The following is a 27,790-nucleotide window of genomic DNA, read 5'->3' as shown; positions in this document are numbered from 1 at the left end:
TGCAATATTATTACAAAAATAATTTATTGACAAAAAGCTCAGTTAAATGTAATATTTTCAAACATCAGCTTTTCTTTTATTCATTCACATTGTTATATAATAATAATAATAATAATAATAATAATAATAATAATAATAATAATAATAATAATAATAATGTTGTTTTAGCATCGCTGAGGTTCCATAGACACATTCCTCGGCGTCCTTTCTGATGCAGCTGAAGTTTCGTGCGCATGCGCCGCTGCTGTCACGACTCGGACGCCGCTGCGGGGAAACATGGCGATGAAGGCGCTCAGAGGGATGGTGAACGGGGCGATGAGCGAGCTGTCCTCGGCCGTCAGCGGGAGCAGAGCCCCGGCCGCCGCTCCTACCTCCGCCACCGCTGCCGCCCGGGAACATGTGATGGCCGTCAAACGGGATTACATCTCCCAGCCGCGCCTCAGTGAGTCCCACCACCACCACCACCACCATCATTATCATCATCATCATTATCAGGCAGACTGAGGTCCGCAGCAGGAGGAGGAGGATGAGGGTTAATGGAATAAACCAGGCGATGATGGAGGCTGAAAAAAACTCTCAGGTGCTGGCGTTGTAATCTCTTACTTTTGTCGGCTTGTAAATTACATGCTGAGCATTAAAAATGTTCCTGACAGCTCACCTATATATCTGTTTCTGCACTCTTTCACAGCAGTTCACAGTCACAGTTCAGAATAATGCTCCTGTGTCTGATCCTGGGCCTCCTCTCTGTCACATCACATAGACCTGAGAGGAGCACAGACGCGATAAACGGAGTGTTTAGAGCAGGATTAAAGTGTTAGCGATGAGGCTCACCTGCACAGGTGAACATGTGCGAGCTCATTACACCCGTTCTTTCAGTGTGATGTGATTTAAAGTGAGAGGGAAACGCTCTTCAGAGGCTCGTGTTGAACAGAAACTTTTTTATTCATATTTAGGTTCTGCACACTGCAGAGTCTCTAAGGCTCGTATCTCCCGTCAGACTGTGGTTCATGTGACTTCCAGCAGGTGGAGACTTTGAGCTTATAAAAGAAGATTTCACATGTTGGAGAAACGGTGCTGTCATGTGGAGATCTGCAGCTGTGCAGCGCTCCACCTGTGCTCCACCTGTGCTCCACCCACGCTGTACTGACTTGTGCTGTTTTTGTCTCCTCAGCCTACAAAACAGTGTCTGGAGTCAACGGGCCGCTGGTGATCCTGGACCAGGTTAAGGTAAGAGGAAAACCTCCTCAGCTGTTTGTCTCAGCGTCCTCTTTACTAAGCGTCTCTCAATAAAACCAGCAGATCCTGCAGTCGGAGCGTCCTCACACCACGTTTAAATCCGTTTATGTAGTTTCCCTCAAATAAATGGTGAACTGTGCTATGTTTTCTGACACGTGTATAGTGGAGGTTGGTAACTCTCGTGGTCTCCCTTCACAGTTCCCAAGGTACGCCGAGATCGTCCACCTCACGCTGCCGGATGGAACCAGGAGGAGCGGCCAGGTGCTGGAAGTCACCGGCTCCAAAGCTGTGGTGCAGGTATTCACATCAGTCTGACACAATGTGGGCACTTCCAGAAGGACCCCGATGAACTGTTTCCTCCTCCGCTCTGCCTTCTGCAGGTGTTTGAGGGGACTGCAGGCATCGATGCCAAGAAGACCAGCTGCGAGTTCACAGGTGACATATTACGGACGCCGGTCTCAGAGGACATGCTGGGTACGTCACGTGACAGAATGAGGTTCACAAAGGTCCTCATGAATCCCCGTCCGCTGTTGAATGTGTGATGAGGTCCTCAGATGTGTGCTGAGGCGTGTTTTTGTGTTTGCAGGTCGTGTGTTTAACGGGTCGGGTAAACCCATCGACCGAGGACCCGCTGTCCTGGCCGAAGACTTCCTGGACATCATGGGTATGTCTCTGCTTCGAGGAGACTTGCCATGATCTGATTGGTGCAGCAGTCTGATGCAAACATCTGAAACAGGCAGTAAAGTTTCTTCGACTTGTTCGGAGGAAAAATGTCAGAAATGAGAGAAAACACAGCAGATTTAACCTGATCTCAGTTTTAATGTTTTATAGAGACACGCGTGGTCAAAATCAGGCTCTGTCTGTATGTTTGACTCGCAGTCACAGTAACGCCCACCTTCTCATTAATACCTCACCTCAGTGTGGAACATGTGGTTACACACTGACGTCACTCAGGGTTCGAGCTGGGCTTGATCGCGTGGACTCACATGCGGTTCAGGTCAAAGAACGACCCACAGAATCAAAAGTTTGGAGGTTTAATCGGAGAAAAGTCAGATTTCAGAAGGAGGGAAACGATAAAAACAGCTTTCTATGAGTTTTTAAGTAAAATGTGATTAGAATAAATTTAAAGGATGTGTTTTAGGACGTAGAGTTGTGGGCAGAGTCTCTTGTGCTGTGGGTCATGATGAGTTTATTTTTAGGAACTTTATTTCGCTAAACCGTGGCTCAGGGGGTTGGGAATCGCATCTGTAACCGGAAGGTCGCCGGTTTGATCCCTGGGCTCTCTGTCCTGGTCGTTGTGTCCCTGGGCAAGACACTTTACCCTACTTGCCTACTGGTGTTGGCCAGAGGGGCCGATGGCGCGATATGGCAGCCTCGCTTCTGTCAGTCTGCCCCAGGGCAGCTGTGGCTACAACTGTAGCTTGCCTCCACCAGTGTATGAACGTGAGAGTGAATGAATAGTGGTATTGTAAAGCGCTTTGGGTGCCTTGAAAAGCGCTATATAAATCCAATCCATTATAATTGTAGTTTTGAAATAGAAAAATACATTCAGTTTTCAGCTTTCATGTTGACTTCCTCGAGTCCTCATAAACTGCACCTGTGAATCTCCGTGTACTTGTCTCTGACTTCTTGGAGTTGTTATTATCTGCTGCAGTGGATCACGTGTTCAGTTCCTTCATACATGTGTTTGTAACCACGTTCTCCTCAGGACAGCCCATAAACCCTCAGTGCCGCATTTACCCTGAGGAGATGATCCAGACTGGCATCTCTGCCATCGATGGCATGAACAGCATCGCCAGAGGGCAGAAAATCCCCATTTTCTCTGCTGCCGGGCTGCCGCACAACGAGGTACTCGCACCCTACTCCGAGAGGGGGCAGGGTCGGTAAACACATCACCTCCTCTTCATTATTGTGATGTAATGACTGAAAAGGAAATCAGATCCCTCTTCTTCTGTCTCAGATTGCAGCTCAGATCTGCCGGCAGGCCGGTTTGGTGAAGAAGTCAAAGGACGTGATGGACTACAGCGAGGACAACTTTGCCATTGTTTTTGCCGCCATGGGGGTGAGTTCTTCAGATGCTTCCTCATCAGAAGCCTCTGAATATGAGAGCAAGTTTATTGATGTCTTAAAGCTGCCCCACACACTCAGCACCTGCAAACTCCCACTCACAGAGCTCAGTGATCTACTCTCCGCCCTCAGGTGAACATGGAGACAGCCAGGTTCTTCAAGTCGGACTTCGAGGAGAACGGCTCCATGGACAATGTCTGCTTGTTCCTCAACCTGGCCAATGACCCGACGTAGGACAAAACATTAAGAACAAAGCTCACACACACACACACACACACACACACACACACACACACACACACACACACACACACACACACACACACACACACACTTGCATACACACACAGACAAACAGACAGAGCTGAAGGCAGATTTCCAGGTGTTTCATAGATGATGTCAGATTTGCTGTATGGGCCGTGGGAGCGGGTCAAGTGTTTGGGGGTTCACCTTCAGGCACTCAAACAGCAGTTTTGTAACGTTGCAGGAACACACAGGTGTGCTCTGCAGGTCGAGCTGTGTTCTTCTAAGAGTTAGTGATGGCTGAGGCTAACCTGCACCGGGGGTCGGCCCACATTCACAGATTATCGGGCCATTGTGTTGCAGAATTGAGCGGATCATCACCCCCCGCTTGGCACTGACGGCGGCCGAGTACTTGGCCTATCAGTGTGAGAAGCACGTGCTTGTCATCCTCACCGATATGAGCTCGTACGCAGAGGCGCTCAGAGAGGTCAGCTGCTCTTTCACTCTCACTTACCGTAACCCCAAATCGCTGCAGGAAACTGGAAATGATCATGTGATTGCTCCCCGCCGCCAGGTGTCCGCAGCCAGAGAGGAAGTGCCAGGACGCCGAGGTTTCCCCGGATACATGTACACCGACCTGGCAACCATCTATGAGAGAGCCGGCAGGGTTGAGGGACGCAGCGGCTCCATCACCCAGATCCCCATCCTCACCATGCCCAACGACGGTACACACACATACTCAGACACACACGTGCTCATCTCACATACAAAGGATTGGAATTTTGTGGATTTCACAGCAAGTTCTCATCTCTCGCAGACATCACCCATCCCATCCCTGACCTGACCGGGTACATCACTGAGGGACAGATCTACGTGGACAGACAGCTTCACAACAGACAGGTAACAAAGCTCCACCTTCAGACGTCACCTGTGGAGCTCTGAGCTCTGTAGCCGGCCTCAGGTAGAGGAATGCCAGGCTCTGTCAGTCAACCTGGCATACGTCAGAGCCATCAGGTGACCCTGACCTGTCCTCCCCGTCTTCCTCCACTCAGATCTATCCTCCCATCAATGTGCTTCCGTCTCTCTCCCGTCTCATGAAGTCCGCCATCGGGGAGGGAATGACCCGCAGAGACCACTCTGACGTCTCCAACCAGCTCGTACGTATACACCTGCTCCAGGCTGCACGCTCCTGTCTTCCTGCTTAATCTAAGTGTGTGTGTGTCTGTGTGTGTGCAGTATGCCTGTTATGCTATAGGGAAGGATGTCCAGGCCATGAAGGCAGTGGTGGGAGAGGAGGCTCTGACGGCCGATGATCTGCTGTACCTGGAGTTCCTCACCAAGTTTGAGAAAAACTTCATCTCTCAAGGTGCCATTGGACTCTTTGTTTGCTTGTTTGTTCACCTTTATGTAACTACGTTGAACATATCCAGCTTTCTTTGGAAAGCTGGTTAGGATTTATTAATTGCTTTAATCAAAATCAAATCAAATCAAATCAAAATTTATTTATATAGCACATATTAAAACAACAGTGTTGACCATAGTGCTTCACAGTCAATAAAAACATGAGACAGTTAAAACAAACAATAAAAGAGGACAACAAACAATAGGTAACAACACAACAAGCTAAAACAGCCAACTAGTTAGAATCAAAAGCCAAAGTAAAACGATACGTTTTAAGATGTGATTTAAAAGACTGGATAGACTCGGCAGTACGAATATGAACAGGGAGGTTATTCCAAAGTCTGGGTGCCACGGTTGCCAAGGCCCGGTCGCCTCTCGACTTCATTCGAGACCTAGGTTGTGCTAGGAGCCTGTGGTTGGATGATCTAAGTGCTCTGTTGGGATTGTATGAATGGAGTAAATCAGAAAGATAACTGGGCGCAAAATTATTCAAAATATTAAAAGTGAACAAAAGAATTTTAAAATCTATGAGATATTTAACAGGGAGCCAATGTAATTTGGCTAAAATTGGAGTTATGCGTTCATGAATTCTCGTACCTGTTAAAAGATGCGCAGCTGCATTTTGAATTAACTGGAGCCGGCAAAGAGAAGAGTGTTGGAGGCCTGAGTAGAGGGAGTTACAGTAGTCCAATCTGGATGTGATAAATGCGTGGATAAGCTTTTCAAGGTCCTTTAAAGGAAAGAACGGCTTTGCTTTGGAAATCTGACGCAACTGGTAAAAGCTGTTTTTTACCACAGTGGAGACCTGTTTCTCGAGTTTAAAAGAGCCATCCAGGAACACTCCGAGGTTTCTTACAGTGGACGAAAGATGGCTAGCGAGAGGGCCTAGGGCATCAGCTAACTGGTCTAGTGATTTTGGTCTTCGTTCAATGTAAGAAAATTATGTGATAAACAAATTTTAACTTCATGCAAACAGTTGAACAGAGGTTGCAAAGAAGCAGTCACATTGGATTTCAAAGGTAAATAAATCTGGATATCATCGGCATAACAGTGAAAGGAGATGTTGTATTTACTAAAAATTAATCCCAAGGGCAACATGTACAAAGAGAAAAGAGCAGGACCGAGCACGGACCCTTGAGGCACACCACAATAAATAGGGGCAGAAGCCGAGGAGTGTTGCTGTAGTTAGTGAGACCATTAGGGTCAAGATTTTGCTTTTTCATAATAGGTTGCACAACAGCATGCTTAAAGACAGACGGTACACAACCTGATGACAATGATGCATTCAGCAGAGATAAGATACAAGGACCAATAACATGTAAAGCTTCCTTAAAGAAACGAGAAGGAAGAATATCATGCGGGGAACCAGAGATTTTGAGATGATCAATTATATCTTTTAAAGCAGAATAAGACACTGGCTCAAACTGTTGAAAGACAGTCAAGCATTCAGAAGCTGGAACTGGGTCTAAAACTGATGATGAATGAGATGGATGAGAAGCCCTTAGAGCTGAGATTTTATCAGAGAAATACTTTAAGAATTTATCACAAAGAGCAGGGGAAGCATCCCTATAAGTGGTAGTGCGAGGGTTTATCACAGAATTAAAAGTATTAAAAAGTGCTCGGGGGTTGTGGCTATTAGTCATAATAATGCTAGACAAAAAGGCAGATTTGGCAGCTTTAACAGACTTTTGATACTTAAATAAACTTTAATAAATCCTAACTCCCAGTCAGAGATGACAGGTACGATGATGATGGTTATCAGCTTTCTCTGTTAACCCGGGTTATCTGCTTCAGGCTCTGAGTGCCCTCACATTAGGAGGAGCATTTCACGGGTCATGTGACTCTTTGTCCACCCGATACCCACATCAAACTGCTGTGATGTCAGACACTGGTGTTCACCTGTCCCTGTGTTTGTGTTTAGGTGCCTATGAGAATCGCAGCGTGTTTGAGACTCTGGACATTGGCTGGCAGCTCATGAGGATCTTCCCCAAAGAGATGCTTAAGAGGATCCCCCAGAGCACACTGGCCGAGTTCTACCCCCGAGAGGCCAAACACTAACTAGACACACACACAGACACACACACACTGCTTCCTGCCCTCGCTGTGTTCGTACAGTGTAGTGATGTGATGCTGTGACGTTCTCACACTCATGACCTTCATGTCCTGCTTCCACTCAGAGAGGAAGGAGACGAGGAGGAGGAGCCTGCACATCAGCGTGTTCATGATGATGATGATTTGCACTCTGTGGTCAGTTTAACGTCAGAGGTTATTTTATGAGGACCTGCAGAACTTCAGCAGAGACAGATGTTGAATCCAGATGTTCTGTCGTGCTCATTTCATGCCGCATTAGAAATGCTGATGTCTTCTGATCAAGGTCAAAATAATAATTCAAACACATCCAAAGAAAAGTGTAAATTCCATTTTTATTGTGTCTTTAAATCAGGTGTGAGGTTCTGTGCGTTCTGTGCGGTTCTTGTGGTTCCTTTAGATTCAGTGTACTCTTTTTTTTTTTTTTTTCTCATGCCAAAAGCTTGATGTGACGATGAATGTGTGTGTTCTTTGTAGGCACTGCGTGCTCATTGGTGGATGTACAAACTGCATGCATCGCCGCTGAATGTTTCCTGTTGGTGCCTGAAGTGCAGTCTGAAATAAAAGCTGCTGTGTCATCATTCCTGAGTGGTCGTGTGTTTAATGCCGTGTATGAACACAGCTGTGGGTTAACATGAAGGAGTCTGAGCAGCAAGGAGGTCGTGGTGGATGGACGGCTGGAGCACGGGATGGTGTGACATGGAAACACCTACACCCTCTTAAAAACATCCTTAAACTCATGAATCTTCTTCCAGAAAACTCCTCTCACTACATATGTGTGTGTATCCACACAAACGCAGCTCAGCTCAACCACCGGGTGAGCACAGGTAGCTGGGAGGAAGTTTACACGAGGACAGCCCAGTGCTGCTACCAGCTGCTCCCCAGGTGAGTCTGTTTCCCACATACCTGCGTCAGCTGCAGCCAGAGTGAGAGCAGGATGGGCTACAGGTGTGCTTTATAACCCAGTACACTAAGTGAATTATAGTTCAGTCTGCTGAGACACCTGAGTCACCTTTCCTGTGGATGCGTCACTCATGGGTCCACACAGCTGCACATTATTAATGCTGCAGATTCACAGAAATCTGTAAAGTGCATGAAAACACAAAGGGCATAGCAGCAGCTCAGAGCCCAGACCTCCACCAAAACAGAGCTCCATCAACATCCATCAAACTGTTTTTACATCTTACTGATGAACTGAAGCTCCTGAGACTCATTACATCACTTATTCACAATAAGTCACAATAAGTTACCTAGGGAGCGACAGGTGAACTCCTTTAATTAAAGGAGTCCAACAGATGCTTGAACCTGTTATTGGAAGTGTCTGGGAAAGTTATGAATCCACAAAAGTTAATTTATCTCTCTTAATGAATGAGAATCACCTGCTGTGTTGCTTATTTCATTATAATTTAGGATTTTATCAAAGCGCCCAGATGGTTTGTTGAACTTAAACCTCAGTCTCAGCACAGCCTGAACAGGAACTTTATGCTTTGCACTGCTTGAAGCTGCCGTGGAGGACTGTGTGGGGAACAGCTGGAGCTTCATGCAGAGCTCTGTGAGCACGCGCACGACAAACACACAGCTTGAAGTGCAGGAACAAAAGTGCTGCAAAATTGTAAAAGAGTCAGAGCAGAAGATTCCAGTTAAAGCCTAAAAAAATCCACACCGAGTCCCCGTGGACGCCGACCAGCTACAGGAGAGGTCGATGACGTCACGGCAGCAAACACCCACGTTAAAAACAGTGACAGACACGAATCAACTGCTGGTGCTCCACTCAGTCCCTGCAGTTCTTCAGGGGTCCACAGGGAGGTGCTGTTGGCCTGTACGTGATCCTCCAGTATCACTGCCTGCATCCCTCTGAGAGCATCACCTTAAACCACCACAAGCTGCTGCTGCTTCTGACCACACTGCACTTCCTGTGGTGAAGAAACAGGCGTCCTAACTGACCAATCACAGCACATTACAGCACACATGCTGACATTTGTCCGAATGGGGAAATATGCAGGCGAGAGAGAGCAGTGACTGTATTTTCCACGTTCAGCATGGAGAGAAAGTAATATACACAGACTGTATATAAAAGACGGCACTGTGACATCACCAATCAGTTAGCACTTTAACTGCTGTGTGTTGGGGTTAGGAAGCTGGATATGATGGTTAACAGACCTCAACAACGTCAGACTTCAGAGGAGGCGCCCCCTGATGGTCATTAGAAAACATTTCAGGCACCTGGAAGCTACCTACATATACATATCTTTCATATACAGTCTATAGTGGCCATCTCTTGGCCCTGCCCCTTTAGTATATTTAAATCTAAGTCAATCATCCTTCTTGTCCTCGGTCTCCATCTTTCTCCATCCTCCTGCAGCCAGACAAAGAGTGGTTTGTGTTTTCCTCCCACACCTGTGCGCTCTCTCAGCTCTCACAGGACAAACAGTCATTAACATCAACATGATGGCAACCATTGTTCCTGCGTTAGTTCCTGTGAGTGGCTTTAAGGATTTTATAAAAACATCTTTGTCTTTTTTTTTTTCACCTGAAGTTTCCTGCTGCTCTGCTCCATCTCCTTGTTTTATATGTTTACCACCAAATCAGTGAGAAATAATCATGTCTTTAGAAGTTTGGGAATTTAAAATCAGCTTGTGTGTTTGTAGGCGTGTTTGTGGCCCTGCAGGTCTGCAGATGTCCAGGAGGACAGCCTGAGCAGAGGGTTAGAGGGTAGGGTTTTTTCTTTATGCAGACTCACACGTGCCTTTGCATGACCGCTGCATATCTTCAGTTTCCCATCCTCCAGGCACAAACCAGCTTTGTTCTGATGAAAGGAACTCGCTGTTATCTTCTGTTACTTCACATGCTTTGATTTAACAGAATAATCAAACTGAGGGCTAGAGGAGGAAGTGCAGGCGGGGGGTGGGGGGTGGGAGGGCAGAGGCTGGAGAAACTGCACGATCTGATATCCTCGTGTTGATGTTGTTCCCAGCTCATCATACTAGATGTTGTTCCAGGATCAACAAGTGACCAATCAGAATGTTGTGACGTCATACTTTTGCGACTCCTGGAAAAACCGCCTTAAAACAAAAAACTGTACTTAAGCTGCGAGAAACCGCTTCTGTCCGCCGATCAACGGACCCTGACCCTAACCCTAACCGTAACCCTTTAATAAACGAACTGATATTGTCCTTGCAACATTGGAATTTCATAAATGCACAAATGGCTTGGCGCGCAAAAGAATAACGTCAGAACAATGTGATTGGTCACTTGCAATGTTGAACCTGGAACAACATTTTCATGATGATCTGGGAACAACACCAACACGACGATATCGGATCATCCACTAATACATACAGCAGGTCTGGGGCTCACTGATCCACAACACTTTTGTTTCTCTGTGTGAAACTCAAAAGTGTCTTTAGTATTTTTATCTGACTCTGAACCATATCAAATATCCAGATATTTTACCACAGTTAAAGTACTTATACTTCAATGCACTTTTAACAAGTAAGTCATAAAAAAGTTATATCCTCCTACAGGTGTTATGAAGGTTTAAATTATCCACAGAGACCAAACAGTTTGTTTATCAGGCTGTAAACATGTTTATTTCTGCTGTAAAGATTTAAAATGTAGTCTATGGGCACTGACTCCCTGCCGTTTAACGTGTGCTCTGTATTTTCACAGAGACATAAATGCAGCGCTGACAGAGATGACATTTTGTGTCTCTGCCTGCAGTTATTTGCATGTCTCTTTGTCAAAGCGAAGACTCGACTGACCTCAGGGACGAGGAAGCCGGCCTGTTAAAATGTCAGCCCAAAGACTCAGGCTTATTTACATGCAGCTCCCCGTGGGACTAAGCTGACACCTCCCAGTGCCGCAGACAGACGGGAAATCCTCTCCTTGTTATTTACTTATGAATTATGGAGGGAGGATGTTTTTATAACTCACCTGTTTAAATTGCATTAATGCTTAGAGGTTGCATCATTAGGGGCGTGCCTTCTGTGACTGACAGGTGGATGCTGACACAGGCAGCTGTTGCTGCTAGCTGTCTGCTAGCTTCACCTGAACTGGACCTCTGGAGCGTTTTGGAGCATCTTTTAAATGACGTCATGTGACCAGCACTATGGCTGCTGTGAGGTTACTGTACTAACAGAGCGTTTTGACCTGTGTGCTTACACCAGGCAGGATAGTTTCTTCTCTATTTAGCCTGAAGAGTGTGGGACGGTCTCCACTCAGCCTCATCTGACATGACCTCAGAGAAAGGGGGCAGCGTTTCTGGGGGTCTGTTTGTTCTTTGCATGGTGGGGTTTGAACTTCCTGTGTGGATGCAGTAATGAGCTGCGATGGTTTTCAAAAGCATTTCTGAGCACCTGCAGTGATTTCCAGCACAGAATGAGGCCTGCTTGTAATCCTGGTGCTTTTAACAAAACTGGGTTTATTATTTTTCCACTACAATATCAGATTTTGCTACAAGAGTTCCTGTTTAAATTACCACATTTTTATTAAAGTGCTTCATGGTTTCAGTTTGACTCTCCTCTCCTCTTCTCTTCTCTTCTCTTCTGCTGTTGACATGAATTTAAATGGACAAGTGTGAGGCTGTGATGTTGATGGATGGTGGCAGGTATGTGGCATCTCTGTCTCTGCACACTGCTCTGATTGCTCACAGTGACTGGTAACCCTGCCACCCTGTCACTGTGTGTGTGTGTATGTGTGTCTGTACGTGTGTGTGTCTGTACGTGTGTGTGTCAGTGTGTGTGTGGCGGCGGTGTTGGAGGGTCGGGCGTCTCCTCAGAGCATCTCTGTGCTTCGTGGTGCCCTCGGCTGAGTGTTTTACTGACCGCAGCAGTTTATGGAAACTTTAACACAAAAAACACAACAAAGGATGTTTGCAGATCAGATACAAATGACTTTTCATGACACTTCTTCAGCCGCGAGACAAAAAGCTGCTTTCGGCCGCTCTGTTATTCACTAGAGATCCCCACGGCAGGGGTGTGTATTCGATTTACACCACTTGAGATCATTGTCTCCTCCTGGGATCAAACAGGAATCTCTGGCACTTTACACAACAACAGTAATAACAGAAATAAACCAATGACTGATTTAAAAATGAATCCATGATGATTATTGATGTCAACAAAATCACTAAATAAAAATCACTAATAGGAAAGACAGTTTCTTCTCTGTTTTATAGGCTTTATATCCAAAGCATGATCCGCTCAATCACCCACCCACCGGTTTCTGGACATCAGTGTTTTGGAGATGTGAGTGCTGGGTAAGGCTGGCTGTTAAAGCACACTTTGCTACTTTCATGTAACTAAACCCTGTTTGGGCCACACAGCATGTGTAAGGGGGGAGGGGTGAACAGAGTATTCACATGGTGATGTCACAGTGGGACGGTGGGACTGGAGAGGCGGGGCCTTTCTCAATATGCGTACTTGTGCGTACTTGCGTTCTTGTGTACTCGTGATACGTCATCAGTCGGAGACCAAGTACTGTTCCAATTCAAAGTACGCATCAAGCCGAGAACGTGAAAAAGTCCCGGATGTGTTCTCGCTCCGCCCGTTTTATTTAGCATGCATCAGTGGTAACTTGTGTGGACTTGGTACAGCTAAATATCCCAGAATGCATTTCGTCCAAAACCCAAACGCGGCAATGATGGAGGAGCGCGGCTAAAAACTTTTAAATATTACTCTTTCTGGGTCACAAAATAAACTTTTAAGTTATTTTCAAGCGAGAATGTAGCTGTGTAAACTTCAAATATCTGCTCGATTTATCAAGATATCATATATTTCCAAACGCGCTCCGACGTTTTTGGAGACGTCTGTGACCCGCCAGCTCCATAGCAGACAGCGAGGTCGAGGATCATTAGAGCCGGCGAGAACAGCGGACTCTCGGCACATCGTTTTCAACCCCCCCGCGGTCTTTTCGCTACTCAGGTTAAACAAACCCCAAACCCCAGCAGCTGTCTATTGTACTAAAATAAAAATAAAAAGCGTTCTAACATCTCACCTGCTTGTTTTTATTAAGGTATGTACATGTATGTACATGTACACTATTTTTATTAATAAAGATTTCACTACTGAGGTTAAACATGATATATAAGTAACTTAGATCACTTCTAAATGTTAATGTTTGGTTTATTTCAGTGTTTTATTTGTTCCTGAGTAAATCGGTTTGCCTGTGATTAAAGTTAAGCTTCATAACATATTACTCACAGTTAAATTAAGAGGGGACGGAAGTAAAAACTCCGGACCTGTGACATCATCAAGTACGCTGGTGTTCCAGTTGTACAAATCACGAGTCCGTGCTCGCGTACTTGACCCCCGTCACCTGCGAGGCCTCTGTTGTTCAATCTGAGCTTGTCGCAGATGCACAAACAAAGAATTTTTTTTTCTGAACAGAAACGCAGCCTCAAAGAGGAAAGTGGATTCAAACTTCATTGTGAACAGGATGTCAGTGAATGCATCAGGCAGTAAACTGACACTGACTGCAGTGAAACCACCCTGTTAATCTTCAGGAGCATCACTCTGACTTCTCTTTGTTAGCCCGTCTGATAAATGTCTGCAGCACTCCCACCCGGCCGCCTCAGCGTGTTTATTCTGATGTATTTCTGTGTGTGTGTGTGTGTGTTTGTGTCAATAAGCAGTCTAAAGGGTAGATAAACACAGGCTTCCTGCACGGGGGGGGGGGGGGGGGGAATTATTCATGAGCTGTCACTGTGTATTCCCCACCACACACACACACGTATAATTGAAATAACGATGTGAAATGAAAATACCTGTGCATGCTCTCTCTCTCTCTCTCTCTCTCTCTCTCTCTCTCTCACACACACACACACACACACACACACACACACACACACACACACACAGAGAGTAGTAAACAGAGTTTACTGGCTGATCTTCTGCTCATGATTGTTGAGCTGCAGTAATAGCAGCATAATGTGGTCCAATCAGTGTATGGCATCTGTCTGTCACTCCTTCACTCCTCTGTCAGTTTAAGGATGTAACAGGAAAGAGCAGGTATTTTTTATTATTCCAACAATCTTATAAGAGTTGGTAATTGTTTCACAAGTTAAAAGCTCGCCACATCTGTGAAATGTGAAAAGTGCTCACTGCAGAGAATAAAGAGCCTGAAGAACTCGACCGCTGCAGAATTTCTGCCAGACTTGAAACATGAAAAGTATGATAATCACAGACCTGCCACCATGAGTTTCACTGATGTCGCAGTCTGAAGCTTCAGCATTAGCATTTTCAACAGTCTGTTAGTACAGTAACCTCGTAGCAGCCATGTTATTGGTCACATGAAGTCATTAAAAATGCTCCAAAAGGCTCCAACAGGACAAACATGGTCCAGAGGCCCAGTTCAGGTGAAACTAGCAGCTGCAACCATCTGTGTCATCATCCACCTATCAGTCTGAGAGGCCACACCCTTAATAATGCAAACTGTTTTCAGACCTGCAGGTTGCTGCAGTGCTCCACTGCTTCCACTCTGCTGCAACCCTGTTGCTGTTCAGCTTGGATAAATGGGATTTGAACCCAATGAAGATTAAAGAATAAAAAAAAGGGACACCTCAAAGAGTAGAAACAGCTCAGATGACGTCAGTAGTTGTCACGAAGCTTTCAGAGCGTTTCCATGGGAACAAATCCTACCGCACCTCCTGTCAGAGTCCATACGTTTAACCAGAATGCCGTGTTTTTCTTCACTATGCATTAGGCTGATGATCTGAAGTGGGAGTGTGTGTAAGTTATTAACCTGCACTCAAGGCCAGGCACTTCAGAGGAATCCCCCCTCACGGTGAAGTGTCGGGATTTTAAAAACAGCACTTCACATCAGATATCGGTCTGAGATTACAGAACAGAACAAAAAAAACATTTCAGACTACTTTTCTGCTCCATCACTTGATTTCAGAGGAAAATGCTGCAGAGCATTTATGGTTTACGGCATATTTGATGAGTTTAAATAACTCATCATGATGTGCTGCTACAGACTATCTTAACTGAGATTAATGCGACTGGAATGGCTCATTTAGAATAAGAAGTACTTTTAGTGTTTACTGGCAGCTTCATATCAGGAGCAGCTGTTCCCAAACTTTAATCTTCTGTGACTTGTTATGATGTTGGTTAAAAGCTTGACAGTCACTTCTTTATTTCTGTTCTTTTGTCCTTTTCACAGGATAAAAAGGAGGTGAGGGTGAAAATCGATCAGGAAATTTGGCTTTTCCCACAGCTGTCAATAATTTAGAGTTTAGGAGCGACCTTAGCTTATTGCATCTTAGCTTAAGGAGGATTCAGTGTCAAATGGAAGAATGCAGTCCTATATATTTTTTAATATGTTCATTGAAGGACAGAAATGACTCCAAGATTCCTTACATTGTTACTGGTAATGCCATCCAGAGTAAGAATCTGGTTAGATACCATATTTCTAAGATTTCCAGGGCCGAGTACAATAACCTCAGTTTTATCTGAATTTAGAAGCAGAAAATTAGAGGCCATCCAGGTCTTTGTGCCTTTGAGAAATTCCTGCACTTTAACTGATTGGTGTGTGCTATCTGGCCTCATAGATAGAGAAATTTGTGTGTCATCTGCATAGCAGTGAAAGTGTATGCTATGTCTTCTAATGAACTGCCAAAGAGAAGCAGAATTGGTCCTAGCACTGACCCCAGTGGAACTTTTACATGAACAAACTGACGTCTGTTGCACAGTTACGATTCTTTCATATCTGGTCGAAGTGTAGATGTTGATGTTTTCATGTAGAATCCAGGTCCAGTTAGACTGTCTCTTACAGTGCGAGAAATATCAATCAGGTGTTTATTATTTAATGGATGAATTACATACGTGTTTCTTTCTAATGTGGTTAGAGTAGGGGTAGGCAACTCCAGGCCTCGAGTGCCGGTGTCCTGCAGGTTTTAGATCGCACCCTGGGTTAACACACCTGAATCAAATGATTAGTTCATTACCAGGCCTCTGCTGGAGAACTTCAAGGAATGCTGAGGAGTCATTTAGCCCTTTAAATCAGCTGTGATGGATCAAGTCAAGTCAAGTCAAGTCAAGTTTATTTATAGAGCACATTTAAAAACAACCAAGGCTGACCAAAGTGCTGTACAGTAAATACAGATAAAAATACAATAGAACACAATTTCGTAAAACACCTCGCGGATCAAATAAAAAATAAATAAACAAATAAATTAAACCTTTCTAAAAGCCAATGAAAAGAGGTGAGTTTTAAGAGCAGTTTTAAAAGTTTCTAGGCTTTTGGAGAATCTGACGTGAGGAGGTAAACTGTTCCACAGTCTGGGTGCAGCCACAGCAAACGCCCTCTCTCCCTTTGTCTTTAATTTATACCTGGGAACATCTAAAAGCATCAGATCGGCTGACCTCAAAGATCTCCTGGGGCGATAAGTACTAAGGAGTTCTGACAGGTAAGAAGGTGCAGTGCCATTTAAAACCTTAAAAGCCAGCAGTAAGATTTTAAAATCAATCCTAAAAGCAACTGGGAGCCAGTGGAGAGAGCAGAGAACCGGAGTGATGTGGTCTCTTTTTTTTGAACCGGTCAACAGGCAAGCGGCAGCGTTCTGCACCAGTTGAAGGCGATGTAGACAGGAACGATCTAGGCCAGCATAGAGGGAATTACAGTAGTCCAGCCGTGAAGTAATAAAAGCATGGACCACTCTTTCTAGATCGTTCCTGCAAAGGTAAGACTTGACTTTGGCTAAAATCCGTAAATGATAAAAAGATCCCTTAACTACAGAGCTGATTTGTTTGGACGCATCTAAAACCTCCAGGACACCGGCACTCGAGGCCTGGAGTTGCCTACCCCTGGGTTAGAGCATGGTTGCAAACAGCTACATGACAGCTTCTTACAGTATAAAGTGCATTCAGGTGATTTGGGACTATAAATCTATCTGTGCTGACATACAGCTAATAAATGAGAATATGAATAAGAAGACAGGAAACAAAGAGAGGAAAGAACAAAAAATGAAATGAGTACATGAGATGAGTGAACAAGGATAGGAATGGAGCACTGGAACCTAGGAAAGCAAACAAGTAGCCTTCAAGAAATAAGGAAAAGAAACAAGGCGAGGAACAGAGGAAAAACATGAGAATAGAAAGAAGTACTGGAAAGAAAAAAGAAATGGTGGTAGTAGTACAAAGGAAGCCAGGATAGAAAAGGAATAAGCAAAAGAAATCAGGGTAACAAATGAGGAGGGGAAAGAAGTCAAATATAGGAAAGGAGAAAAGAAAAGGAAATAAGGTGAAGGAGAAAGAAGATAGGAATAAAATCAGGACAGGAGAAGAGAGAGCTTGTCCTGATTCATTGAGGGATCTTTGATATTACACTGCTCGACCCGCCTCCCTCTGCTCCTCACTCGCCTCTTTCCTGTCAGTTTGTTCAGCTAACGAACTCTCGTTTGCATTTGGTACCCGAGGACACGGGCCTGTAACAAACAATAACGAGCAGCACTTTCAGGAAGACATCTACTGTGATGAAATCTACTCCCCACTGCTGCGGAATCCATTATTGTAAATTTAAATGTTATTAGGAAATAATCAGACAAGAGAGAGTTTTCAGGAAACGCTGTTACATGTTCAGTTTCTATGTCATATGTTAAAGCAAGATCTAGATTAAAGTGGTGGGTGGGTTCTTTACATTTTGAGAGAAGCCAATTGAGTCTAATAACAGATTAAATGCCGTGTTGAGGCTGTCATTTTTAGCATCTACATGGATGTTAAAATCACCCATAATAATTATTTCATCAGAGTTGAGCACTAAATCATATAAAAGGTCTGAGAAATCAGACAGAAACTCTGTGTAAGGCCCAGCTGACTGATAGATGATAACAAATAAGACTGTTTTTTAAAATTTCCAGCTAGGGTGGACAAGGCTAAGCATCAGGCTTTCAAATGAATTAAAAGTCTGTCTTGGTCTCTGGTTGATTAATAAACTGGAGTGGAAGATTGCTGCCACACCCGCTCCTCTGCCTGTGCTTTGAGGATTCTGACAGTAGTTTAAACGAATCAGTATCGTGTTGCTGCTGTAACCTTGTTTCAATAAGGCAGAGCACATTTGTTTGTTGATCAATTTTTACAATTTTCCAAAGTTTTAAATTTCCCTCAATTTTGCCTGCTCTGGCTCCTGGAAGACAATTGACTATGGAGTTTGATACCCTGCGGATGTGGTGAAAGTGGTGAAAAACACTTGGAGACAGATGAATGGGTTGGTAATGTACTGGGATGTACAGGGGTATGGTTAGCTACGGGTTTTTCGAAGGTGTGAAGCAGACTCTCCAATTCAGTTATCCCAGCCTCCAGAGCTGCAAATAGGCTAAATTTATTACAAGCACCATTGCTGCTAAAGGAGGCAGAGGGTTAACTTAACACCTGTCACAATGAGCAGGAAAGTGCAAGAGGGACAGGTGAAGAGGCCATGCTGCTAGTGAGTTAACTATGAGCTAAGCTAACCTAAGCTAGCGAATCCCTAAAGACGCAGAGGGAATACTGTGAATATAATTAGCGAGGGAATCAACAGATAATGTGCTTTGGATAAAGCATGTGAAGATTATACTACAGGGAGTGCAGAATTATTAGGCAAATGAGTATTTTGTCCACATCATCCTCTTCATGCATGTTGTCTTACTCCAAGCTGTATAGGCTCGAAAGCCTACTACCAATTAAGCATATTAGGTGATGTGCATCTCTGTAATGAGAAGGGGTGTGGTCTAATGACATCAACACCCTATATCAGGTGTGCATAATTATTAGGCAACGTCCTTTCCTTTGGCAAAATGGGTCAAAAGAAGGACTTGACAGGCTCAGAAAAGTCAAAAATAGTGAGATATCTTGCAGGGGGATGCAGCAGTCTCAAAATTGCAAAGCTTCTGAAGCGTGATCATCGAACAATCAAGCGTTTCATTCAAAATAGTCAACAGGGTCGCAAGAAGCGTGTGGAAAAACCAAGGCGCCAAATAACTGCCCATGAACTGAGAAAAGTCAAGCGTGCAGCTGCCAAGATGCCACTTGCCACCAGTTTGGCCATATTTCAGAGCTGCAACATCACTGGAGTGCCCAAAAGCACAAGGTGTGCAATACTCAGAGACATGGCCAAGGTAAGAAAGGCTGAAAGACGACCACCACTGAACAAGATACACAAGCTGAAACGTCAAGACTGGGCCAAGAAATATCTCAAGACTGGTTTTTCTAAGGTTTTATGGACTGATGAAATGAGAGTGAGTCTTGATGGGCCAGATGGATGGGCCCGTGGCTGGATTGGTAAAGGGCAGAGAGCTCCAGTCCGACTCAGACACCAGCAAGGTGGAGGTGGAGTACTGGTTTGGGCTGGTATCATCAAAGATGAGCTTGTGGGGCCTTTTCAGGTCGAGGATGGAGTCAAGCTCAACTCCCAGTCCTACTGCCAGTTTCTGGAAGACACCGTCTTCAAGCAGTGGTACAGGAAGAAGTCTGCATCCTTCAAGAAAAACATGATTTCCATGCAGGACAATGCTCCATCACACGCGTCCAAGTACTCCACAGCGTGGCTGGCAAGAAAGGGTATAAAAGAAGAAAAACTAATGACATGGCCACCTTGTTCACCTGATCTGAACCCCATTGGGAACCTGTGGTCCATCATCAAATGTGAGATTTACAAGGAGGGAAAACAGTACACCTCTCTGAACAGTGTCTGGGAGGCTGTGGTTGCTGCTGCACGCAATGTTGATGGTGAACAGATCAAAACACTGACAGAATCCATGGATGGCAGGCTTTTGAGTGTCCTTGCAAAGAAAGGTGGCTATATTGGTCGCTGATTTGTTTTTGTTTTGTTTTTGAATGTCAGAAATGTATATTTGTGAATGTGGAGATGTTATATTGGTGTCACTGGTAAAAATAAATAATTGAAATGGGTATATATTTGTTTTTTGTTAAGTTTCCTAATAATTATGCACAGTAATAGTCACCTGCACACACAGATATCCCCCTAAAATAGCTAAAACTAAAAACAAACTAAAAACTACTTCCAAAAACATTCAGCTTTGATATTAATGAGTTTTTTGGGTTCATTGAGAACATGGTTGTTGTTCAGTAATAAAATTATTCCTCAAAAATACAACTTGCCTAATAATTCTGCACTCCCTGTATGAAACTAGAGAATACATTTCCTGAAGAAAATGTAATGTGAATGCTAACAGCTGAATGGTTTGAGTTGAATTTTTATAATTGTTTAATTTTGTACACTGGTGTGTATATTAAATACGCCGAATCATTCACCTGAAAGACAAAGTGAAGAACTGTTGAAAGTTAAAGTTCACACAGCAGAAGAAATTTCAAAGTTGGATAGTAGCTGAACATCTTTAAATATACATTAGAAAAAATTGACTAATGACAAAAGAAAATTTAGAATCAGCAAAAAAATCTGAATGGATATTGAAAGCTCATATTCTTTATATCACTTGAAGAGTGGAATTAAGTATTTTAAATATCTAAACTCAAGAATCTCAAATGAAAAATCTGAATATTTGCTGTGTGTGTGAGTGTTTGTGTGTGTGCTACAGTATCAGTGAGTAAGTGGCATAAAGAGAAAGAGGGGAACTGGCATCAAATGAGCAGGTAAAATAGTTTTTAATCTTTAACTGTTTGATTTTTTTTTTTTTTGAGACTAACTGTGTGATAGTGGGGAGATAAACTATACAGATTAAAAATAGGGACATGAAATTAGGCTAGATGAGTTGAAATGTGGGAGAATCCACTAGACATGTAAAGTTTCAGTTCTAATCATCCTGTCACAAAAGATGATTCTAAAAGTCATCAACTGACTCCAATTGCTGAGATTTGACAAATGCGCCAATTTGCCTCAGTGCACCCGTTTAAAAACTGCTGACTAAATCCAAGACCGTAACTCCTATGAAAATACTTGTTCTGTACAACAATGTGTTTTTCATGTTCCTGGTGTCAAAAATGTGGTCACAGGGGCAACCAACCTAAGTCGTGTGTGTCTCCTCCCAGGATCAAACCTGGAAGATTTCACTTGTTAGCCGAGTGTGTTGATTTCTGGAGATGGCTACACGTTGACAAAAAAACACCAGCCCATCCAGATGTTCGCTGGGCTAGCATGGGTCTATTCTAATAAGTATTCAGCTCCGGGTCACAGAGGAAAACTGAGGATGAAACTGCATTTGTTTGGTACTGCCATGTTGTCTTCATATATAGGAAGCACTGACCTTTGATATGTGTCAGGTCCAACCTCCAGATTCAACCTTAATATGAAGCAAAGAGCACAGCCAGCCTATCCTTTCAGAGACACCTGAATCAGTCCTGATGATGTTCTGGCACACTGTGAGGCGTTTCTGTTTTTCCTCACTGATAGATTACAGCTGCACATACATCCAAACTGACAGCTATCATCAGTATCACTCCACTGTTCCCACTGCTGGTCTCAGAAGCTGAATTATTTCTGAAGTCCTGTGACAGACGCAGTAATAATTTATGTCGTCTGCATGCTGTGAAAACATCATTTATGAAAACTAATGGATAGAAGATGCTGAAGGCACTAAGGGAACTGAACAAAACTCTAAAGGTTTTTTAAAATTTTTTTTATGTTTATTTCTGCTGTAAAGTTGGACATTTAACATGTGACTCTATCGGGGACCGACTCAATGCTGGAGCCCCTGGTGGTTGTAAGAGGAACCGCAGGTGCTTGTGCATCAGTGCCAGTTTACTTTCTCCTTCCTCTGTTACTCTGTATGGTTTGGTCATTTGTCACCTATCTGCATGCAGCAACAGAAAAACATACACACTCACTGCATTTACTAACCTGCAACACTGCATTTACTAAGCTTACATTAAGGGTTTTTTGAAAGGACCCTGAGATATGCCAGTGCATCTGCTCAGCTGTTTAAAAGAATATCAGTGAGGCAGAAAAAGTAGAGCTGTGGGTCTGTAGATATTTCACTGTCTGTAATAACAGTGGGAAGGTCGAAATGAAGCCTAAATTCTCCATCCTGCTCAAATTTCCTTATTCTCTATTCACGGAGTGATCTCACTGTCTTTCCCCACAGGTCTGTAGGATTTTTGCATTTCCTGTGTGTCTGTGAGAGAGAGATCCAGCAGGGGAATGTGGGTGATGCTTGGCCTTAGCGTGAACCACAAGGGACCAAGTGCAGCATTTCTATGAGCAGGATTGTCAGAAGCTGTCAAAGAGCTCTGTGAGCAGGTGATGTGTGGAATATAAAGGAGACCCGCTGAGGGCCGGGAGCAAGGACAGAAAACAAGGACAGGAAACAGGAAATGGAAGCAAACTATCAGAGGAAGAAAGAGGGGACAAGAAGAGAAAGAGAAACTGAGATTATACCAGAGGGTCTGCTGTGAAGCAATTTATACATGTCCATTATCAACTGGCTTTAAAAAAAAACCTAAATCCCCAGCCAGAGATGGTGGGTGTCCTTCAACGAGGCAGTTCCTCTGACGTCCAGCAGAGGCAGCAATGAGTCAGTCCCCATAGACTCCCATGTTAAAATCAGAAATAAAAATGTTTCCAGCCTGATACAAAAACTGTTTGGTCTTTATGGATAATTTGTAGATGTCCTCCTTTATAACACCTTTAGGGGGACAATGTTTTTATAAGTCACCTGTTTAAACTGGACTAAAGTTTGAGACCTTAGAGGCGGGGCCTCTTTGATTGTTAGGTGGACAGTATGCAGCGATGTGATTTTAAACAAAATTGAAAGTGAAAGTCTTTCTGCCGTGTACACAGCTGATAACTGAGCATTCCTCTGAATCTGAAGATGGGAAACAAGGAGAAGAAAGTCAAAGGAGCTTGCAAAGAAAAGCGTCTGGACTTTTTTTCAAGTAACTTGAAATGACCTGGTTGACTGAGAACCTTCACAGACAAGGAGAAGAAAGAAATCAACAAAAGGAGATGAGGCAAGGGAACAAGGAGGGGAATGGAGGAGAGGAACTGAGCGAACAGGACGCAAGGATGGGGAAAACATCAGAATCAGAATACTATATTAATTATGTGGTTGGAGTCGCTTCGACAATAAGAACAGTAACAGACTGAACTGAATAAAATAATACATAATATTACAAAGTTTACAAAATATAAGAAACAATTCTAATATATAGAAACAGCTCAATTACAAATATACAGAATATTTCAGAGATTAAATATATTTCAGTAAACTTTGTTATTTTCTCCACAGTGGGTGTGTAAATGGTGTAACTGTTGCACTGTGTACTGTGCTATAGATGGAGGAGGTGTACAGAGATGTCCACAGGTGGGAATGATTTAAGCAAAGGAAACCAGGCTAGGACATAAGGAGAAGAAAGATACAAGGATAGTGTCGTGATCCTGGGTCGTTGACCCAGCGTTTTGTGTTTCTTTTTGGGTTCATCTTGTGTTTGGTGTTTATTCTGATTCTGTATTAATTCTTTGGGTTGGTTGTCGTGTTTATTATCCCTACCTGTGTCTCCCCTCTGTGCTCCGTTCAGGTCCCTGTGTTTTTGTTGCAAAACAGTCTGGGTGTTTCCGGTTTTACTTTGTAGGTCTGCCTCTCATCATGTCCATTAGTGTCAGCTGTGTCCACCCCTGCATGTCATCTCCTCATTACCTAGTGTGTATTTATAGTGTGTGTTGGCTTCTGTTCATCGTCGGATCGTCTGTGTTTCTCGGTGTAACTACGTTTCTCTGCAGTCTCCGCTCCCCGTTTCATGCTTAGGTTTGTTATTTAGTTTTCCCAGTCTAGGTTTTTTCAGTCATTCGTCTTGTCTCACTACCTGTTCAGTCGCTCCACTTCTGCAAATAAAACTTCATTCTCATCACCAGTCAACTGCCTGCATTTTGGGTCCTTTTCCTCCTACACCACACGGCTCACGCCGGCAGCCGTGACAGATAGGAAAGGAGGAGAGGAACAAAAGAGTAAAGAGTTAAACACGTAAAGGAAAGAAAAAGAAACTAGAAGAGGAAAGAAGACAAGGAAAGGAAAGAAAAGTAGAGGTAAATGAAGGAGATGAGAGAAAGTTTAGAGAGGATAGGAAGCAAGAATAGGAAAGGAAGAAATGAGGCGAGAGTCATTCATCAAGGGGTCCTGGACGCGATGCCGGCCTCCCTCTGCTCCTCGCTCGCCTCCATCCTGTAGGTTTGTTCTGCTAACGAGGTCTCTTTTACAGCTCGTCCCCAAGGACCTGGTCCGCTGTTTGTGCACTTGGACTTCCTGTCACGTGCAGATGCTTCAAGAAATTGATGAGGTGAAGGCGGCAGCAGAGTGTGACAGGAAGTACAAACGAATTTCAGAGGCTGTCACAACAAACAGCCCTTTTCTACTGGAGGCTCACAGGAGGACCGCCAGAGGGGAGTGGAGATGATGGAGGCGCCGAGCTCCCTGTTACTTCTCCACTTCTCAGTCTGTGAGCCTCACATGCTGCACGAACGCTCGCCAACCATCAGAGCTCACTCTGAGGAGTCGCACGCTTGCATCACTGCTGCCATAACCACGTCCAGTCACTATCACCTCACACGGGCTTCATGCTGCCTGAAGAGACCCCACCCACGGTGCCAGCAGGGGGCACTGTGGGGTCAGCCTGCAGTTTCACAGCTCATTGAAAACAGAAACTAAAAGCATGCGTTTCAGGTTGAAGGAAAAATCATCAGTAAAAACTGCTCTGACATTTCATTAATTAATTTATCCATTCATTTATGATCATGTCCTCAGGAAGACACACACTGTATATAAAAGATGGAAAGAGCCTCTGTCATGTCACTTATTTGTCTGCATGTCTCCTTTACATGGAAGGAGCAGAGCAAACAAAGAGAGCAAACGAGAAAAGGAAACCAGAGGGAGAAAAAAGAAGAGATAAGGAAGCTAGAAAAGGACACGAGGAGAGGAAACAAATAGAGTGCAGACAAGTAAAGGAACCAAGGAAATAAAGAAATGCCAATTAACATGTGGGGAGAGGAGGACATGTTTAGGTCATGGGCTGTACATAAAACAGGGGCTTTGTGACATCACCAGTCAACCAGTCATCATGTGACTGGCTGATGAAAGTTTCAGGTGAGTCCAGGTGTGTAACATGATGTAATGCTGTAACATGCTCCCTCTGTTTTTGTGAAATGGTTTGCAGCAGATGGTTTCTTCCTCTTAAAAGGCAGTTTTTTCTTCCTACAGTTGCCAAAGCACTTGCTCATAGGGGGTCATGTGATTGTTGGGGTTTTCTTTGTTGTATAACTGTAGGGTCTTTATCTTACAGTATAAAACTGACTGTTGTTGTGATTTGGCGCTTTATAAATGATGGCGAACCCCTGAGACTAAAGACCTGAACTCTTTTGTGTTTCTGCCTTTAATAAGACAGCCTAATTGTTGCCACATTTTGTCACATGTCACTGATGCTGCATGGTGGCAGCAGTTGTGTATAGATGCACTTCCCTGATGAATGTTTGGTCGGCATGACACGTCAGTCGGCGCGGCGTGAAGCCTGTGGTTACTGCAAAGCTCTCCTAAAGTGTTTGTTTGTTCCTGGCTGTCGCTTTCCAGGTGACCAAACTGTGAATAAAACATAAATGGAGAACACTCACTGTCAAAGCCGGTCACGGCTCGCTCTGAGAGGGCTAACAGGCGTAAGAGTGAAGGTGTGCGCGCACTCAGACGAACCTCTACGCCGGCGTGTGTCTGCACGCTGCGAGCGTTTGTGTCAGTTGCTTCAAACAGCAGCTTCCAGAGAGCGCAACATGTTTGGATGAATCAGTGCATGCCTGTGTGGGCCTGTAAGTAGTAAATGGACTGGTTCTAACACTATTCTACTCTGAACACTCAAAGCACCTCATTCACACCAGCACTTTTTTCTATGCTGTTTCTATTCACACATTCATACTCTGATGGATGCATTGGAGACACACACACACACACACACACACACACACACACACACACACACACACACACACACACACACACACACACACACACACACACACACACACACACACACACACACACACACACACACAGTTCTTAAAACCAGGAAATATTCTGTATGTTAGAGTTTGGGACTATTTAAAAACACAAGAATGTAAAAGCGCAATGAAGATTTTGTGCTTTTCGGGATCAGCAGGTGAGCTTCAGTGAGGTTACTTCCTCCTGTGAGGGAGTCATGACCAGTGTTGGTCAAGTTACTTGAAAAAAGTAATCAGTAACTAATTACAGATTACTTCCCCCAAAAAGTAATCCTGTTACTTTACTGATTACTTATTTTCAAAAGCAATTAATTACTTAGTTACTTAGTTACTTAGTTACTTTTTAAAAACACGATTTACAACCTGAAGAGGTGATAAAGTGATAGATCTTTCAGCCCAATTCTACTTTTTCTGCATAATCCATCATACAAAATGTAATCAAATGGAAAGGTCCCCTTTTAAAACTTGTTTTATTAGTTTTAATCTTTTAACTTTATGCATCAAGCAAAAATTTAATTATATGCAACATTCTCTGACTGGAAGAAATTAGTTTAACATTTAAACCTATTTTCTGCACATTCCAGCCCATAAAATAAAATATTTTTTGTGTTTACACTCAGTCTTTCAAATAGATGCAAGTAAAACACAGCAGAACATAAATAAAATCAAAGACTAGCGGTCCTGTTGCTCTATTTTCACCTGTAAAGCAGGTGTGGGGTAGGCGGAGGTTTACCCTGGTGCAGGTGTGCCACAGCGGTCAGTGGAAGAATCCGCGAGTTTCTCTGTGAATTTCCCATTACGTCGTAGCGCACTCGGTGCTTGCTTGGAAGTTTAGGGTTTTTTCTTTTCGCTGTAAAAATAAGTTTCCTTCCCACGCACAACGGACGCTAATGTTTTTGTCACTTTTTATGGAATCAAACTCAAAGTAAGGTCAGTACGTCCACGCTTTAAACGCTGCACGCTCATACTCTCTCCCGCACTCGATATATGATCCATTGTTGATCTGCACACAGCTGTTGCCACGAACGTCGCACTCGTTTACGTCACTGTCATGAGACATTCTCGCAAAAAAATGACGGTTTTAGTAACGCAGTAACGCAGCGTGCTTATGGGAAAGTAACGGTAATCTAATTACCGTTTTTGCAATAGTAATCCCTTACTTTACTCGTTACTTGAAAAAAGTAATCAGATTACAGTAACACGTTTTAACGCGTTACTGCCCATCTCTGGTCATGACTTCCTGAAACATGCTGTATGGAGTGCTTTGAGTGCTTGAGTGGAGTAGGAAGGTGTTGCTGATTGACGTGTTGCACACGCTGTAATATTTAAGAAAACCCCACAAAGCCCTGCTTGGACCACCTTAGTGACGTGGCAGCAGTGGAGAGGGCATCCTGCTGCAGTGTTCAGGTCGTACAGATGGCTCTGTGTGAGACAGGAGGTCCCCTATTATTAAAGACAGTAAGCGGATCCAGGTGTTAGTGATCAGTGATCAGCTGTGAGAGTTTAAAGAGTCATAAGCATGAGTTTGTCTGTTTAAATGATCCACTCATGACAGAGCGACCTGCTGTGGACATTTTGCTGTGATTGGACATGTGCTTGATGGATGTGTTTGTGTGCAGCACCAGGGGCGAGCCATAGATAACCCACCTCTGGCGATCTGTCCACTGAGGAGAGTGGGGGACACCTGGACCCTGAATGGATGACCGTTAGGAGAACAGATGAAACAGAGGAATTTACCTGAGTTAGCAGGTCCTTGTTCATGTCTATAGAGCAGCTGTTCTGTTAGCTGTGCGTTTAACCAGCACAGACGAAGACGCTGGGCTCAGACCGT

At 43.9% G+C, this 27,790-nt stretch overlaps 1 protein-coding gene across 1 annotated transcript; it reads left to right on the top strand.

Annotated features, from left to right (window-relative positions):
• Positions 1 to 240: 240 nt before the first annotated feature.
• On the top strand, positions 241 to 7,616 carry atp6v1b2 (ATPase H+ transporting V1 subunit B2). The gene is made up of 14 exons (XM_026174695.1): positions 241 to 442; positions 1,172 to 1,227; positions 1,435 to 1,533; positions 1,617 to 1,710; positions 1,823 to 1,900; positions 2,945 to 3,084; positions 3,197 to 3,298; positions 3,436 to 3,533; positions 3,910 to 4,033; positions 4,121 to 4,271; positions 4,364 to 4,446; positions 4,599 to 4,703; positions 4,783 to 4,912; positions 6,869 to 7,616. Exons 1-14 carry the CDS (start codon positions 277 to 279, stop codon positions 7,003 to 7,005), a joined length of 1,563 nt encoding a protein of 520 aa, XP_026030480.1. The 5' UTR covers positions 241 to 276; the 3' UTR covers positions 7,006 to 7,616.
• Positions 7,617 to 27,790: the final 20,174 nt, after the last annotated feature.

The sequence above is a fragment of the Astatotilapia calliptera genome, chromosome 7 (genome assembly GCF_900246225.1).
Source record: "Astatotilapia calliptera chromosome 7, fAstCal1.2, whole genome shotgun sequence".
Lineage (NCBI taxonomy): Eukaryota > Metazoa > Chordata > Actinopteri > Cichliformes > Cichlidae > Astatotilapia > Astatotilapia calliptera.
The sequence above is the reverse complement of the archived record's forward strand: the minus strand, read 5'-3'. Positions and strand labels throughout refer to the sequence as shown.

Coding starts and splice junctions, on each gene's coding strand:
- atp6v1b2 (XM_026174695.1), top strand. CDS start 277: ATGGCGATGAAGGCGCTCAGAGGGATGGTGAACGGGGCGATGAGCGAG. Junction 3,534..3,909: donor AACCTGGCCAATGACCCGAC/GTAGGACAAAAC, acceptor ATTGTGTTGCAG/AATTGAGCGGATCATCACCC. Junction 4,447..4,598: donor GACAGCTTCACAACAGACAG/GTAACAAAGCTC, acceptor TCCTCCACTCAG/ATCTATCCTCCCATCAATGT.